At 37.3% G+C, this 14,998-nt stretch overlaps 1 protein-coding gene across 2 annotated transcripts in view; it reads left to right on the forward strand.

The window, feature by feature from the left end:
* Window positions 1–14,998, forward strand: part of EXO1 (exonuclease 1) — a 38,281-nt gene extending 23,283 nt beyond the window's left edge. The window contains exons 11-14 of one of the 2 annotated variants that reach the window (XM_060192041.1): window positions 814–1,060; window positions 4,639–5,326; window positions 11,117–11,310; window positions 12,299–12,416. In XM_060192041.1, the coding sequence (XP_060048024.1) occupies window positions 814–1,060; window positions 4,639–5,326; window positions 11,117–11,310; window positions 12,299–12,401 (1,232 nt within the window). In that variant the 3' untranslated portion in view covers window positions 12,402–12,416. Of the gene's footprint in view, window positions 1–813; window positions 1,061–4,638; window positions 5,327–11,116; window positions 11,311–12,298; window positions 12,417–14,437 lie in introns of those variants that run through there. The other variant, XM_060192040.1, reaches the window with a different exon arrangement.

A 14,998-nucleotide genomic window follows, 5' to 3' on the forward strand; every position in this document is an offset into this window, starting at 1 on the left:
GGGTGTACAAATAGCATCTGGTTTTTATTGGAACATTTTTAAGTGAACTCTTTACAGGTAACTTGCTTTATTATTATTATTATTTTTTTTGTTTCTTCTTTTATAAATGACCATGGCTAGTCTTCTCCAGAGTTTTACACTTATATGATTTCACAATTCTGGACCAATTTTTTCAGGGAGACGGAGAGAGAAAAAATGTACCATCACAGCACAGAAACTTCCTAGGGCCTTAGTACTTCTGTGTGGTATGTCTGGAGCTTGAAACTGGTCTAGTTAAGCATGGCAAGGTAGGCGCCATCCTACCAGCTTAGCTCATGCCAGCCCCCATTATTTGTTTGTTTTTCCATGGTTTCTCCACTGCTCCTGGCAGCTACTTTATTTTTCTTTTGATAAAGGATGAGATCAAAAGGAGAGATTTCTCACAGCACTGCTCCATCACTTGTAAACCTTCCCTCTGCAAGTGGGGACATGAAGCTTGAACCCTAGTTTTTGCACATGATAGCATGTGCATTCTGCCAAGTGACACCCTCCCCCCAACACACACACACACACACACACACACACACACACACACATTTTCTTTTTTAACATTCAATTATGGGTCTTTAGTATAATAAATGTGGGCCCTTATAGAAATGTTTGTGTCCTGAAATTTTGGTGTGGGTAATTTCATACAATTCACTGATCTTAAGTCATAGGCTTATTTGTGATGTTATAAACACAGCAACAATAATAAAACTTCATCCTTGGAACTGCAGGGCATGGAATCTGTAGAGTTATGAAATAAAGATTTATTGTCTTGTTTTTGTTTAGAAGAGCTGTCAGAAGATGATCTATTGAATCAGTATTCACTTTCATTTACCAAGAAGACCAAGAAAAATAACTCTGAGAGTCATAAATTATTGAATTCTTCTGAAATTTCTATGCCTAACCTGGCAGATGGAACTACTAGTATAAAAACTGTAAGCACACCACCTATAACAAGAAATAAATTTGCAACATTTTTACAGAGAAAAAATGAAGAAAGTGGGGCAGTGGTGGTTCCAGGAACCAGAAGCAGGTATGGTTATAGCTACAGGATGTTGTTCTATTTTACATAATATATTCTGTTACTTGTAATTGTCTTGAATAAGTATTGAGTCAGGGTAGGGGAGAAAATGTGGAATCTGTCTTATTTAGTTAACAGTTTCATCATTTTTTGGCTGTATTTTTAACCGTAGTACACTATCGTTCTCTTAGTATATGTGCTGCCAAATCCAGCACTTTTTCTATGTTAATTTTATAATTTCTCCATATAGAATCAAAATTCTCATTGGAAAATTGTTATTCTGGGATAGTCCCCCAGCCTTTGTTTCTAGTTTTTTAATTTAAGAGACTTGGAGGGAGGAGGAAGCTTCCTGTTGGAATGATTTGGGAGTACATGATGAAGATGAGCTTTCTTCCCCTTTTTCTTCTCCTCCTCCTTCTCCTCCTTCTTTAATATGTTATTTATTATTGGATAGAGATAGAAATTAAAGGGGAGAAGGAGCTAGAGAGGGAAAGAAACAGAGAGACACTTCCAGTTCTGCTTCATTACTCGTAAAGCTTTCCCCTTGCAAGTGGGCACTGGGGGCTTGAACCGAGGTCCTTGCTCACTGTACTGTATGCACTTAACCAGGTTTGCCACCACCTGGCCCCTGAGGAATACATCTTTGTATTTTGTTCTCATGCTGGTTACATAACATCTACCTGTAACTAAATGTTAACTTAGTTTCCTTAGCTAGTTTTCAGTCTTTTTGTTTTCTTATTCCTTACAATAGCATTATGTAATATTTAGGATTGACTTTATTGTCTTATTTTTGGTTAAGAGATTGAGCATCTGAAAGGGTGAAAAAAAAAAACCTTACCGGGGTCGCATCGTACCAGCAATGGGAGAAATTCCTACTGGTGGTCAATGTGGTGCATTGAAAGGAGAAATTTGATAGGCACTGGTTAAATTCTCACTCTGACCTTTTGTGTGTGAGTTTTCAAAGGCCATTTAACTTTTGAGTCTTGTTTATTTGTAAATGTGAATGGCCATATGGGTAAGACTATTGTGCAGACTCAGAAGTTATGTATAGTGATACCTGACGCGGTTCTAAGTCATTCATATGTGTGCAATTACTTGTTATTGTCTCATTCTTTATTATAAATCAATAGGAGGTACGAAGTGTGTGGAAGATTGTCAGTCTTTCTGCATTTTTTGGAAATCTATCTTAGGTCTTCTTTATCTGTGTTAGGTAGATACTTAGCACTTTCTCTTCAAGTAATACAAATGTCAGGTTAGGTGGCACTATAAGCTAATTGGCAAGAAGCATCTATGAACTGAGAGGGGGTCTGGGTTTAATTTTGTTTTGTAACTGATGATGAATCATAATTTAAGCCTCTTACTACTACTCTTAGATGTGAAATAATCCATGGGGGCTATTTTGATATCACAAGAATTATTGTTTATTTAATGGATTATGTGATAAAATTCAGAAGCTATTGTTTTCTGCCCAGTGGAAATCTTAGTAAAATCTTTCATTCCACATAGTGTTTTCCTTCTTACACACCTCAGCTAGGAATTTGATGAAAGGGCAGAAATGTTTATAGAATATAGTGGGTACCATCTTGGATTTGAATCAATGCTTATTAAAGGAGGTAAATTCTCCTTAAGTTTTTTTTTTTTTTTTTTATATTTATTTATTTACTTTCCCTCTTGTTGCCCTTGGTTTTTATTGTTGTTGTAGCTATTATTGTTGTTGTTATTGATGTCATTGTTGGACAGGACAGAGAGAAGTGGAGGGAGGAGGGGAAGACAGAGGGGGTGAGAAAGATAGACACCTAAAGACCTGCTTCACCGCCTATGAAGCGACTCCCCTGCAGGTGGGGAGCCAGGGGCTCGAACCAGGATCCTTATGCCGATGCTTGCGCTTCACACCACCTGCGCTTAACCTGCTATGCTAACTCCCGACTCCGTCACCTTAAGTTTTATGTTTATCTTTTTTAGATATTATTTTAATGAGAGATACTGAAAGATATACTAGACTAGAGCACTGCTCAGCTCTGGCTTATGGTGGTGCAAGGGATTGAACCTGGGATTTCAGAGCCTCGGGCATGAAAGTCATTTGCATAACCATTATGCTATCTCCCCTGCCCAGTTTTATATTTATTTAATCATATACTATAGAGTTTTCTTTTCAAATTTATAAACTCAAATATATCCTCCTATATATCCATCTTTCATTTGCATTAGGTTATGGTTTGTTTTTATCATCTCTGGAGGCTTCACTCTGAGCCACCTTTTCCAGTAGGCAGAGAGAGGGGGGAATAAACTTTCTCCAGTGTCATTGGGCTGGGCTTGAAGCTGGCTTGCAGACATAGCAAAGCATCACATGATCCAGTTGAGCTATTTTTCTAGCCCTGTATTGGGTTGTTTTGTTTTTTTAACTATTACCCTGAATAAGTAATACATTTTTTAGTGGTATAGAATTAAATGATGCCTTTGAAAGCCTATACCTCAATCTTGAATAATGTGGACGATTATGGAGTATATATATAAAGCTTTTAGATTTATATATGCTTTTTTTTGTATATTTAGTATACTATGAGTGTCCAGGTGATTTGCTGCTAGGGAGTAAGCTAAAAGCAGAGGCAGATGGCTAATTTCTTTTTCTTATCTTTTTTTTATGTTTACTTATTTTTCCCTTTTGTTGCCCTTGTTTTTTTTCACTGTTGTAGTTATTATTGTTGTTGTTGAAGTTGTCATTGTTGGATAGGAAAGATAGAAATGGAGAGAGGAGGGGAAGACAGAGAGGGGGAAAGAAAGACACCTGCAGACCTGCTTCACCGCCTATGAAGCGACTCCCCTGCAGGTGGGGAGCCGGAGGCTCAAAACAGGATCCTCATGCCAGTCCTTGCACTTTGTGCCATGTGCGCTTAACCCGCTGTGCTACCGCCCGATTCCCTAATTTTTTTTATCTTACTATACAAAATAAGAGATAGTACTCACTTGTCCTTCTCATATTTCCTATTTGCATATTTCCCTTATCTGTTTAAATATTTTATTAGCTGTCCTTTAGGTACTTGTGTGAGTTGGACTCAGGCAAAGATCCTCATGTGCTAAAAAGTTTAGGTGAAAGAATGCCTACATAATGGTAAAATATATACATATGTAAATACACAAACTCCAACGCATGCATATATAGATGACTACTTTTAGAAAATTCTATCCAAAGACTTACTGGCGCACCTGGTAGAACACACATTACAATGTGAAAAGACCTGGGTTCACGCCTCTGGTTCCATGCATTAGAGGGGGAAGCTTCACAGGTGGTAAAGCAGTGTTGCAATTATCATTCTCCCTTTCTGTCTCCCCTCTTTCAGTTTCTCAGTCTCTACCTAAATAAATAAATTTTATTTTAATTTTATTTATATTTTAATTTTTTTTAATTATCTTTATTTATTGGATAGAGACAGCCAGAATCAAGGGAGAAAGGAGTAATAGGGAGAGAGTCACCTACAGCACTGCTTCACTACTCAGAAACACCCCCTACCCCACCCCACCCTCGGCAGGTGGGGACCAGGGATTTGAACCTTAGTCCTTGACTAAGTACTTACACTTTTTTTTTTAATTAGGTTTTTTTGCAGTTCTCTGGAGACTGTTGACTGTGTATCAAAGCAAGCAAGCAAATCCTTTTTAGATGAAACTGCTCTCACAGTTAAAGAAACCAACGTAAATGAATCAGATAGTCCAAATGTCAAGAAGCTTTTGGACGGGAATGTAACACATAATTCAAGTGATCAAATTCCAGTGGATACAAATGAAACAACACATCATTCAAGAGATCAGATTCCAGTGGATACAAATGAACACAATTCAAATGATGAGAGTCTGCTTGATAGGAATGAAGCAGAGAATTCAAGTGATGAGATTGTAGATGATGTAACTGGAACTAGTGATGCAGAGTGTCAGTCTCTTAAGACCAGTAAATTCACAAGGACCATTTCACCACCCACTTTGGGGACACTAAGAAGTTGTTTTAGTTGGTCTGGAAATCTTGGAGAATTTTCCAGATCTCCGAGCCCCTCTCCCAGGACAACACAGCAGCAGTTTCTTAGAAAGAGTGATCCCCCCATATCTCTGCCTGAGAATGATAAGGTGTCTGCTGAGTCTCAGTTAAAAACAGATGAGTCAAATGATGAGTTGCAACCTGTCCTTGAAGTAAGTTGGTCTTCACAGTCTCAGGAAAGTGGCAGATCATCACCACAAAAGTTGACTGCATCAAAACTTTCTCGGCATTTTAGTAAGGATTCAGATTCAGAGGTAAGTCATTTAAGACCTTTACTTTCATACTTGTGTGCAAGAGAAAAGAAGATGTTAATCAGATCATTAAAGATTTTTTTGTTGTTGCTACACTACAAATGTATATATTGCTATCCTGATATTTTTATTTTGGATCTTACTATGTAGAAAGCTCACCTTAAAGATTTTTTTTGTAGGAGTCTGGGGGTGGCACACTGGGTTAAGTGCACATAGTATGAAGCACAAAGACCCACACTAGGATCCCAGTTTGAGCCCCTGGCTCCCCACCTGCAGTGTGTGTGTGGGGGGGTCACTTCACAAGCAGTAAAGCAAGTCTCCAGGTGTCTTTCTCCCTTTCAATTTCCCTTCCTCTCTCAGTTTCTCTCTGTCCTGTCCAATAAAATGGAAAAAATATCTGCCAGGAGCAGTGGATTTGTAATGCAGGCACTGAGCTCCAGCCTAGAGGCCAAAAAAAAGATTTTTTTTGTATTGATATTTTCATGAGAGAGACCTGCTTAGCTATGGCAAATGGTGGTGCCAGGGATTGACTCTGAGACCTCTGGGACCTCAGGAATGTGAGTCTTGTGTGTTACTTCTGCACTCTCTCCAGCCTTCATATCTTAAACTTTTTTAAAAATTTCTTTATTGGGGCATTAAAGGTTTACAGTTGACAGTAAAATACAATAGTTTGCACAAGCGCAACATTTCCCAGTTTTCCACATAACATTTAATATAATTCCTTATTTCATCATGTATTCCATTGATTACTATTTTCAAGTTGTGGAACTATTTAGATCTAAGCAGAAGGATAACTATAAAATAGGATCCAGAAAGTGGCCAGAGACATACGGTAGAGTACACACATCACCAGATATGAGGACCCAGGCTTAAGTCAGTGGTCCCCACTTTCTCTCTGTCCCTATAAAAAAGAAAAAAGGGGGGGAGAAGTGGCCTCTGGGAGTGATGGGTTTGCAGTATGGGCACTGAGCCCTAGGGATAACGTGGCAATAAAGAATTGCTTCAAAAAAATAAGATGAAAGATTATTATAAGTTTAATGTTTATAACATATGAAACCTTATAAGGAAATGGACTATTAGTGTGATGAGTGTCTTTTTATCTTTCTTATACTTATTTCTAGGAGATTGAGGGAGAAAAACACCAGAGTGCCAGTCAGTTCAGCATAAGAAATGCTAAGAATCAAACCTGGTACATCATACACTCATACCTTCATTTTAGTGCTAAACTATCTCCCTGACGATCTCAAAAGTCACCTTTTGCTACCACATGTAGTAAATCCCAACTAGGGTAAATGAATTTTTAATTCATAGAAAAAACTGAGAATAGTTAATGTAAAAGTAAGGAAAATTTTGATTCAGAACATTATTCAAGCCAACAAAATCTAGTGATGTGCTACTTTGCCATACATAGCCCCCACCACATTGAAGGAAGCTTTGGTGCCATGGTTTATTTCCCTCTGTCTCCCATTCTGTCTCTGTCTGAAAAAGTCAGCCCATGTGACCCAGGAGGTGGCACAGTGGAGAAGGCATTGAACTGTCAAGCCTGAGTTCCTGAGTTCAATACCCGGCATTGCAAGTTGCCAGAGTGATGCTCTGGTGTTCTCTCTCAAATAATAATAAGAAGAAGGAGGTGGAGGAGGAGATATTGGTAATTGCATAAAAAAAAAAAGAGAGAGAGAGAGAAAGATTTTATTTTTATATGGTTCTAAAGAAAATACTTCTTAGGCGCTTATGTGATGGTATACTGTGAAAATCAGTAGCATTGAGCTCATTGACCTTGTCTGAAATGGATTGATTTTATGATCTTACTCATGACCTGTATTTTAAGTAAGTATTTAGATCAGAGTTACCACTCTTGCTATTTACATGCAAGGATTATTAGCATTTCTATAGACTTCAATCCAAATTAATGGAGTATTTTTCACTTCAAGTTATCTATCAAATACATATTTTTAAAAAAAGAGTCTAGTCAGATTTAAATAAAACCTTAGTTTGACAGCAGAACATTATTGTCTTATCTGAATCTGCATTTCGATAGCACTTAAGGCAATTCAAATAAGCCTTCAATTTTACTTCTATATTTTATTTTATATAATTTACTGCTGCAGGTACAATATTTTGCCTGGTTCCTTTAGTAACCAACATAAAAGTACATTAAATTTACATTATTTAATTCTAACCCATGCTCTTTATTTATGCTTTTTTTTTTTTCACATTTTGTTGAGTGATAGCTAGTCATAAAATTAATTGTATTGTTTTTATCTTGGGGAATCTAGGAATATGATTGCAGTTTTTTAAAATTATTATTTTTATTTATTAGATAGAGACAGCCAGAAATTGAAAGAGAAGGGGGTGATAGAGAGAGACAAAGAGACACCTGCAGCCCTGCTTTACCATTTGTGAAGCTTTCCCCCTGCGGGTGGGGACCAGAGGCTTGAACCTGGGTCCTTGCGCACTGTAATGTGAGTGCTTAATGAGGTGCGCCACCACCTGGCCCCCTGATTGCAGTTTTAAGTCATTTGGTAATCAAACTAATCAGAAGTCCAAGGTACATTTATGTCATTTTTCAAAAAAGGACACACTTCTAAAGAACAAGGTAAAATACAGAAATAGTGCATGCTTATTATTCAGAAAATGAGAGATACTTGTGTCTGATGGTACAAATTTAAATTGTGAAACCTGCTACATTGCAGTATAAAGATCTTTTCCTGTGTATTTATATGGCATTACTCATAAAAATTGTATAATGTCCTATATTGGAAATTACATGAATATAAAAAAATGTGGGAGAGGGTTTTTTTATTATTATTATTAAGAAGCCAGGTTTTGTCTTTATGTAAAAATCAATGGCTAAGAGTCTTAAAAAAACAGAATTTCATTGACCCAAAGACATCAGGGTGCTGAAGATTAAGTCATGAGCCTCTAATGACTGTGTTGCCTCCAGTTTGACTGTGTTGCCACCCCAGTTTGCTGCTTCTTGTTTTCCTGTCTTCCTGTCTTGACCCTCTGTCTTCCCAGACAGTTCAAACAGGGCTTGCAGGACAGCTAAAACACTTAAAGTGGTCATTGCTACTCTAGAAGAGAAAGTCATGAAGTCATAGGATTGGCACACCAGGCCAGTGCCAGTGCTCACCACCAGTAATGCAGGAAGGTGATGATTATGTACTCAGAAAGAGAGATGAACTGGAGAGCTTCCTGCATTCTTAGTAACCTGGTCCTCTGATCATAAATTTGCCTTTTATTGCCTTGTTATGAGGTTTTGTCTGGTCCCAACAGGTACCTTCTTAGTGAAATAATAAAGTGTATTCCTCTAACAGCAAGACAATCTTTAAGACAAAACATCCCTAACTGAAACCAAGAATGAATTATTAAATAAATTACTGGTGTGATGGAATAAGATAGCTGTTTGGTCGAGGGAAGTGTACTGTTTTGGGGAAATGTGGAAATGTATCCTCAAGACAACAATAATCCTGTAAATCAACTTTCCTTCAGCAAAGTAATACTGAAGTTGAAGGAGAAGGGGGACAGTTAGTTTTAGCTATGAGATGGGAAGAATTTACATAGGTTCTTTTTCTTTTCTCCTCATTTTTTATCTATAATGAACATATGTCATTTTTTCCCAATTCTCTGGCTTTGTTTGTTTTTAGAAAAAGCTATGGGGCTTGGGTAGATAGCATAATGCAAAGATAGCATAGTATGCAAAGAGACTTTCATGCCTACGGCTCCAAAATTCCAGGTTCAATCCCCTGCACTGCCATGAACCGGAGCTGAGCAGTGCTCTGAGAGAGAGAAAGGAAGGAAGGAAGGAAGGAAGGAAGGAAGGAAGGAAGGAAGGAAGGAAGGAAGGAAGGAAGGGAGGGAAGGAAGGAAGAAAGAAAGGGGAAGGAAAGGAAAGAGGGAAGGGGAAAGGAAGGCTTTATATATATTTAGGATTTTTCTAATTTATTTTTTGTTTTATTTTTTTATATTTATTTATTTTCCCTTTTGTTGCCCTTGTTTTTTATTGTTGTTGTAATTATTATTGTTGTTATTGATGTCATCATTGTTAGATAGGGCAGAGAGAAATGGACAGAGGAGGGGAAGACAGAGGGGAAGAGAAAGATAGACACCTGCAGACCTGCTTCACCGCCTGTGAAACAACTCCCCTGTAGATGGGGAGCCAGAGGCTCTAATGGGATCCTTACGCCAGTCCAGGTGCTTTGCGCCATGTGTGCTTAACCCGCTGCGCTACCGCCTGACTCCCAGGATTTTTTAATTTAAAAGCTTAGTATTATACTTTTTTTCTTTTTTTAACTTCCAGCTCTTGTGACTTTACATAAGGTTTTAAAAAAAAAAAGCAAATAGGACAGGTGATGGCACACCCAGCTGAGTGTACTTATATTATAATGCTCAAGGATCTGGGTTCAAGCAAGCCCCAGCTCTCCACCTGCAGTGGGGAAGCTTTGTGACAAGTGAAGCAGTGCTGCAGGTATCTCTTTTTCTCTCCTTTTCTATCTCTCCTCCCTCCCTCAATTTATCTCTGTCACTGTCAAATAAAATATTTTTTTTTAAACTCAAACCTCTGTGCCTATTGAATGAAATTCTGATTATTTTATTATTATTATTATTTTACCAGATCACTGCTCAGCTCTGGCTTATGGTGGCACTGGAGCTTGAACCTGGGACTTTCAGTGCCTCAGGCATGAAAGTCTTTTTGTGTAACCATTATTCTATCTTCACAGCCCTAGTTTATTGAGAGAAGGGAGGAGAAAACCAGAGTATCACTCTGGCACATGCAGTGCAGGGGACTGAACTCAGGAATTCATGCTTGAAGTTAAATACTTTGTCTACTTGCTACCTCCCAAGTTGCACTATTTTTTTTCTTTTTTCTTTGTTTTATTTCTTATTCTCTCCCTTTTTCTCATCACCAGTACTATATTTAAGATCCCATACTATACTTTTCCAGCTTATACACCTTCCATCAGATCCATCTATTTTAAGACCTCATTTTACTTATCTCGTGTTTACTATCCTAAGACAGCAGTTCTAAAAAGATGGCAATGAAGCTTTAAATTTTGTATTTCCTACAAGTACTGTATTTGTATTTTCTGCCTATAATTCTCGATAAAAACCAGCCCGTTAGTGGGAAAAGCCTAAATGCCTATGAAGATCCCTTTAATTATGGTACAATTCTCCAATGATAAAGGAGGCAGCCTATCAAAACAATCCTTACAAGTGAAAATGGAAAAACCATCAGAATACAAAATTAAGTGGATTTAGGATAATGGTACGGGGAAAAAAAGCAAAGTACACAGTAGTCTATAGAGAATATGCTGCTCTAGTGGAGGGTAGATAGCATAATGGTTATGCAAAGAGACCCTCATTCCTGAGGCTCCAAAGTTCTAGGTTGAATCCCCATAAAATGAGCAGTGCTCTGGTTGAAAAAAAAAAAAAAAAGTCTGGAAAGTGGCGCAGTGGATAAAGCATCAAATCCTCAAGCATGAGGTCCCGAGTTCAATCCCCAGCAACACATGTACCAGAAAATATGCTGCTCTGGGGGCATAAATACCTCTGTAGATGTACAAGACAGTGATAATTCGTAGAGGCAGCGAGGAGAGCAAAGGAGACTTGACTTTTCTTTTTTCTTTTGTAATGATTGTATTACCTGTTAGGATTATTATGGCAGTTTTTGTAGTAGGCATTCAAAATAACACATTTTTGTACATGCTTATAGGTTACATTAATAATAAATTGCAACTAACTGAAGATAACTGTTTTAAGAGGGTAGTATTAAAACAAGTATTTAATTTGCAGGTTTCTGGGCTGTATAAATCTAATTCTGTGGACAGTCTTTCTGCAACTAAGATCAAACCACTAGTACCTGCCAGAGTCAGTGGGCTGAGCAAGAAGTCAGCAAACATCCAGAAGAGAAATCGCCATGATGCTGAGAATAAACCAGGGTTACAGATAAAAATCAATGAGCTCTGGAAAAATTTTGGATTTAAAAAGTAAGTTGCCTTGTTACTTAACTCTTAAGTAGGAGAAACTTTTTTGTTTTTCCTGTAATTTTAATCCTTCCAACTTTTATTGCCATGAGAATTGGTTTCTTAAGTGTACTTAGCATTTATATCTGGACCTTCTCTTAGTTTAAGATAGTAAACTAAAAAAACCTCAGGTCTCATTCTAAACTTGGAGTCTTTCTGTTATTATACAATTTGCTTTTCCAGACCTTAAATTTCTCTACTTTTTTTTTTTCCTTTTCTCTTTCTGGAATGTAATGAAAATAAAGTTGTCATAGACACTGGAGTTTTAAGGGTAATGTCATGTCATACTTCTGGATCTAAGTTGAGTTCTCTGTTAGACCCAACAGGGGGAGAATTGCAGGGGGAGAATTGTTGAATTTAAGTGAGTTTTGCATATTTCTAATGTATGTGACTAATAACTATTTGTAAAAATTGGCCTATATGTCTTCATTTTTTTTACCACAGTACTTCCTTCTGTTAAATTACAAATTATCACAGAATAGTGTTAATTTCTTGTTAGCTTATTTTCCTGTTCTCAGTAAATAATTTTTAAAAATTTTTATTAGTGATTTAATATTGATTTACAAGATTCTAAGATAATAGAGGTATATTTTTTAGTTAATTTTTTAAAATATTTATTTATGTATATTATTTATTTATTTATATTTATTTTACCAGAGCACTGTTCAGCTCTGGCTTATGGTGGTGCAGTGGATTGAACCTGGGCCTTCAAAGCCTCAGGCACGAGAGTCTGTTTGCATAACCATTATGCTATCTACCCTCTGCCCAATAATAGTGGTATGATCCCATACAGTTCCTATCACCAAAGTTATATGTCCCGTCCTCTGGGAGTATGGACCAAAATTCTTTTTGGTTTGCAGGAAGTGGTAGGTCCGGCTTCTGTAATTGCTTCACTGCTGGATTTGGGTGTTGACAGGTCAACACCCCCAACCTGTCTCTTATTTCTCCCTAGTGGGATAGATGAGGTTCCAGGAAGCATTGGTGAGATCATCTGCCCAGGGAAGTCAGGATGGAATCTTAGTAGCATCTGCGGTTTGGTGGCTGAAATGCAGTAAGAAACTTTATAGTCTGTTAGTCTGTATTGTACTATTAAAAAGCTATCAAGTAGCACATACAGATAATACAACATTCTGACACTTGAAAGTTGAATTTATTATTGTCAGCAAATACTGTTAAGGTGTTTGGTTGGTTGGTTGTTTTTAAGGAGAAAAACAACAAGTAACAGACTGGCTTTGTTTAGTTTAGAGAAAACTTTTACCAAATGTCTGATAACCCTTTACCAAAAGCCAAATAAACATATTGCTACATATACTTTTCTTGAGATGAACCGTCATGTTTCAGTATGCAACAAGATGTTTAAGGTATGTTTCCTATGTCATCATAGAATTTGAAGAGAGGTAAAGGATTGAAGTTTAATTTTTACTACATTACATTATTTTATTTATTTATTTATTTTTAGTGAGAAACCAGAGCTCTTGCACATGTGGTAAGGGGAGTTGAATTTGAAAACTCAAGGACACAGAGCCAATGCTCTGTAACCGATAGGCTCTCAAAGAGTATTTTTAAGTGAAAGTGACTTTTTAAAAAAATTTTTAAATTATCTTTATTTATTGGATAGAAACAGCCAGAAATCGAGAGGGTAGAGGAGATAGAGAAAAAGAGAGACACCTGCAGCCCTGCCTCACCACTTGCAAAGCTTTCCCTCTACATGTGGGGACTGGGGACTCCAACCCGGGTCCTTGAGCACTGTAACATGTGCATTCAACCAGGTGCACCACCACCTGGTCCCACTTTTTTTTTTTTAAGCAGAGCAAGAACAATGCTCAGCTCTGGCTTAGCAGTGGTTCTGAAAATCAAACCTAGAACCTCTAAACTTCAGAGAAAAGCTTTTCTTTCTTTCCTTCCTTCCTTCCTTCCTTCCTTCCTTCCTTCCTTCCATCCTTCCTTCCTCCCTCCCTCCCTCCCTCCCTTTCTTTCTTTACTTCTTCCTTTCTTTCAACTTCAGCTACACAGATGTAGAGTTTCTTGCACTGTTTTGTGCTGCTCTCTTGCTTCATGCTAAGTTGCTGGCAACTTTTTACTCAGTTCTGCTTTTAAATCCTCAGCACAGTGGAAATGGCAAGTAAACTCTAAAAATTATGAAAACTATTTTGATCTTAAAGACTCTCTGGAAGGGCCTTTGTAGTTCTTATGGGTTGGTGAGAACTGTAATAATATTTTATTGTTGTTGGGGTGAGGAAGGCACCACATCACAGAAACTTTCTCTAATGCCATGGGGATGAGTCTCAATAACAAAGTGATGTTTTTTAGTATTCTTAAATGTTCTATTAGAAAATGGGACTGCTATTAAGTTGTTATTGATAAGATATAAAATTGTATTATTTCATAATAGCATTATTTATTTTGTAGATAGAGCCCTGTTCCCATAGAAAAGTCTGGGAAGGGGAGTTATGGGAAAGGGGTAAGCAATAGGCCTTAAATATTTATGCATGCCTTGCTCGTATTCATTCTTACACTTGGAATGGGTAGTAAGAAGAAAAGATCTAGTTTCTTTATCAAAGTCATTCTGCTTTATTTTGCATATGTGTTTAGTAGTGGCCTGGCACATACATTGAAAAATGATTTTGAGGGAGTCGGGCGGTAGTGCAGTGGGTTAAGCGCACGTGGCGCCAAGCGCACTGACCAGAGTAAGGATCCCGGTTCAAGCCCCTGGATCCCCACCTGCAGGGGAGTTGCTTCACAGGCAGTGAAGCAGGTCTGCAGGTGTCTTTTTCTCCCCCTCTCTGTCTTCCCCTCCTCTCTCCATTTCTCTTTGTCCTAACAATGACGACATCAATTACAACAACAATAATTAAAAAAAAGGCAACAAAAGGGAAAATAAATATTAAAAAAAAGAGAAAAAGCTTTTGAAAGCAGGAAGAGAGAAGAAGCAAAACTCGTTTTATCAGTCATTCATACTCAGAGAACCTAAATATGTAGATGATAAACTATGGCAGATTATACAGTAAAGAGCCTTCCTAGGCATATGTCTCTGTTTTCCCCAAGAAGACTATTATCTAATAACCATTGTTTACTTTATTATATCTTACAGAAATTCTGAAAAGCTTCCTTCTTGTAAGAAGTCAGACCCCCTGTCTCCAGTCAAAGATAACATCCAGCTAACTCCAGAAACCGAAGAGGATATATATAATAAGTCTGAATGTGCACATGCTCAGAGAGCAATATTCCAATAATGTAGACTGCTGGAAGACATCTGTTTGCGAGTATCCCAACCGATTTGAAGTCCAATTGGGATTGAAGCAATTACAACCTGAAGGATAGAATTTGTTCTTAGATTTATTCTTTTTTTTTTTCCCCTAACAGAGTACATTTTGTATATTAACTTTGTAATTGTTTCTTCTGTTCAGTTTCTTATATTTTCATAAGAAGCTGATGGAGGAATGATTGTGTCTTTGACATTTTTTATAAATTTTGTTTTAATTGAATAGTTCCACTGAAATTTATAAAAATCTATTATAATGATTTCCGTAATGTTGTCAAGTAGAATGATGACAAATGAGAAAACACAATTTGTAATTATTTCACCTAGACAAAATTGCTATATTTCCCAAGCTTTTCATTTTTTTTTAAATTCTTTATTGAGGAATTAATG

Source organism: Erinaceus europaeus, chromosome 6 (genome assembly GCF_950295315.1).
Source record: "Erinaceus europaeus chromosome 6, mEriEur2.1, whole genome shotgun sequence".
NCBI classification, from domain to species: domain Eukaryota; kingdom Metazoa; phylum Chordata; class Mammalia; order Eulipotyphla; family Erinaceidae; genus Erinaceus; species Erinaceus europaeus.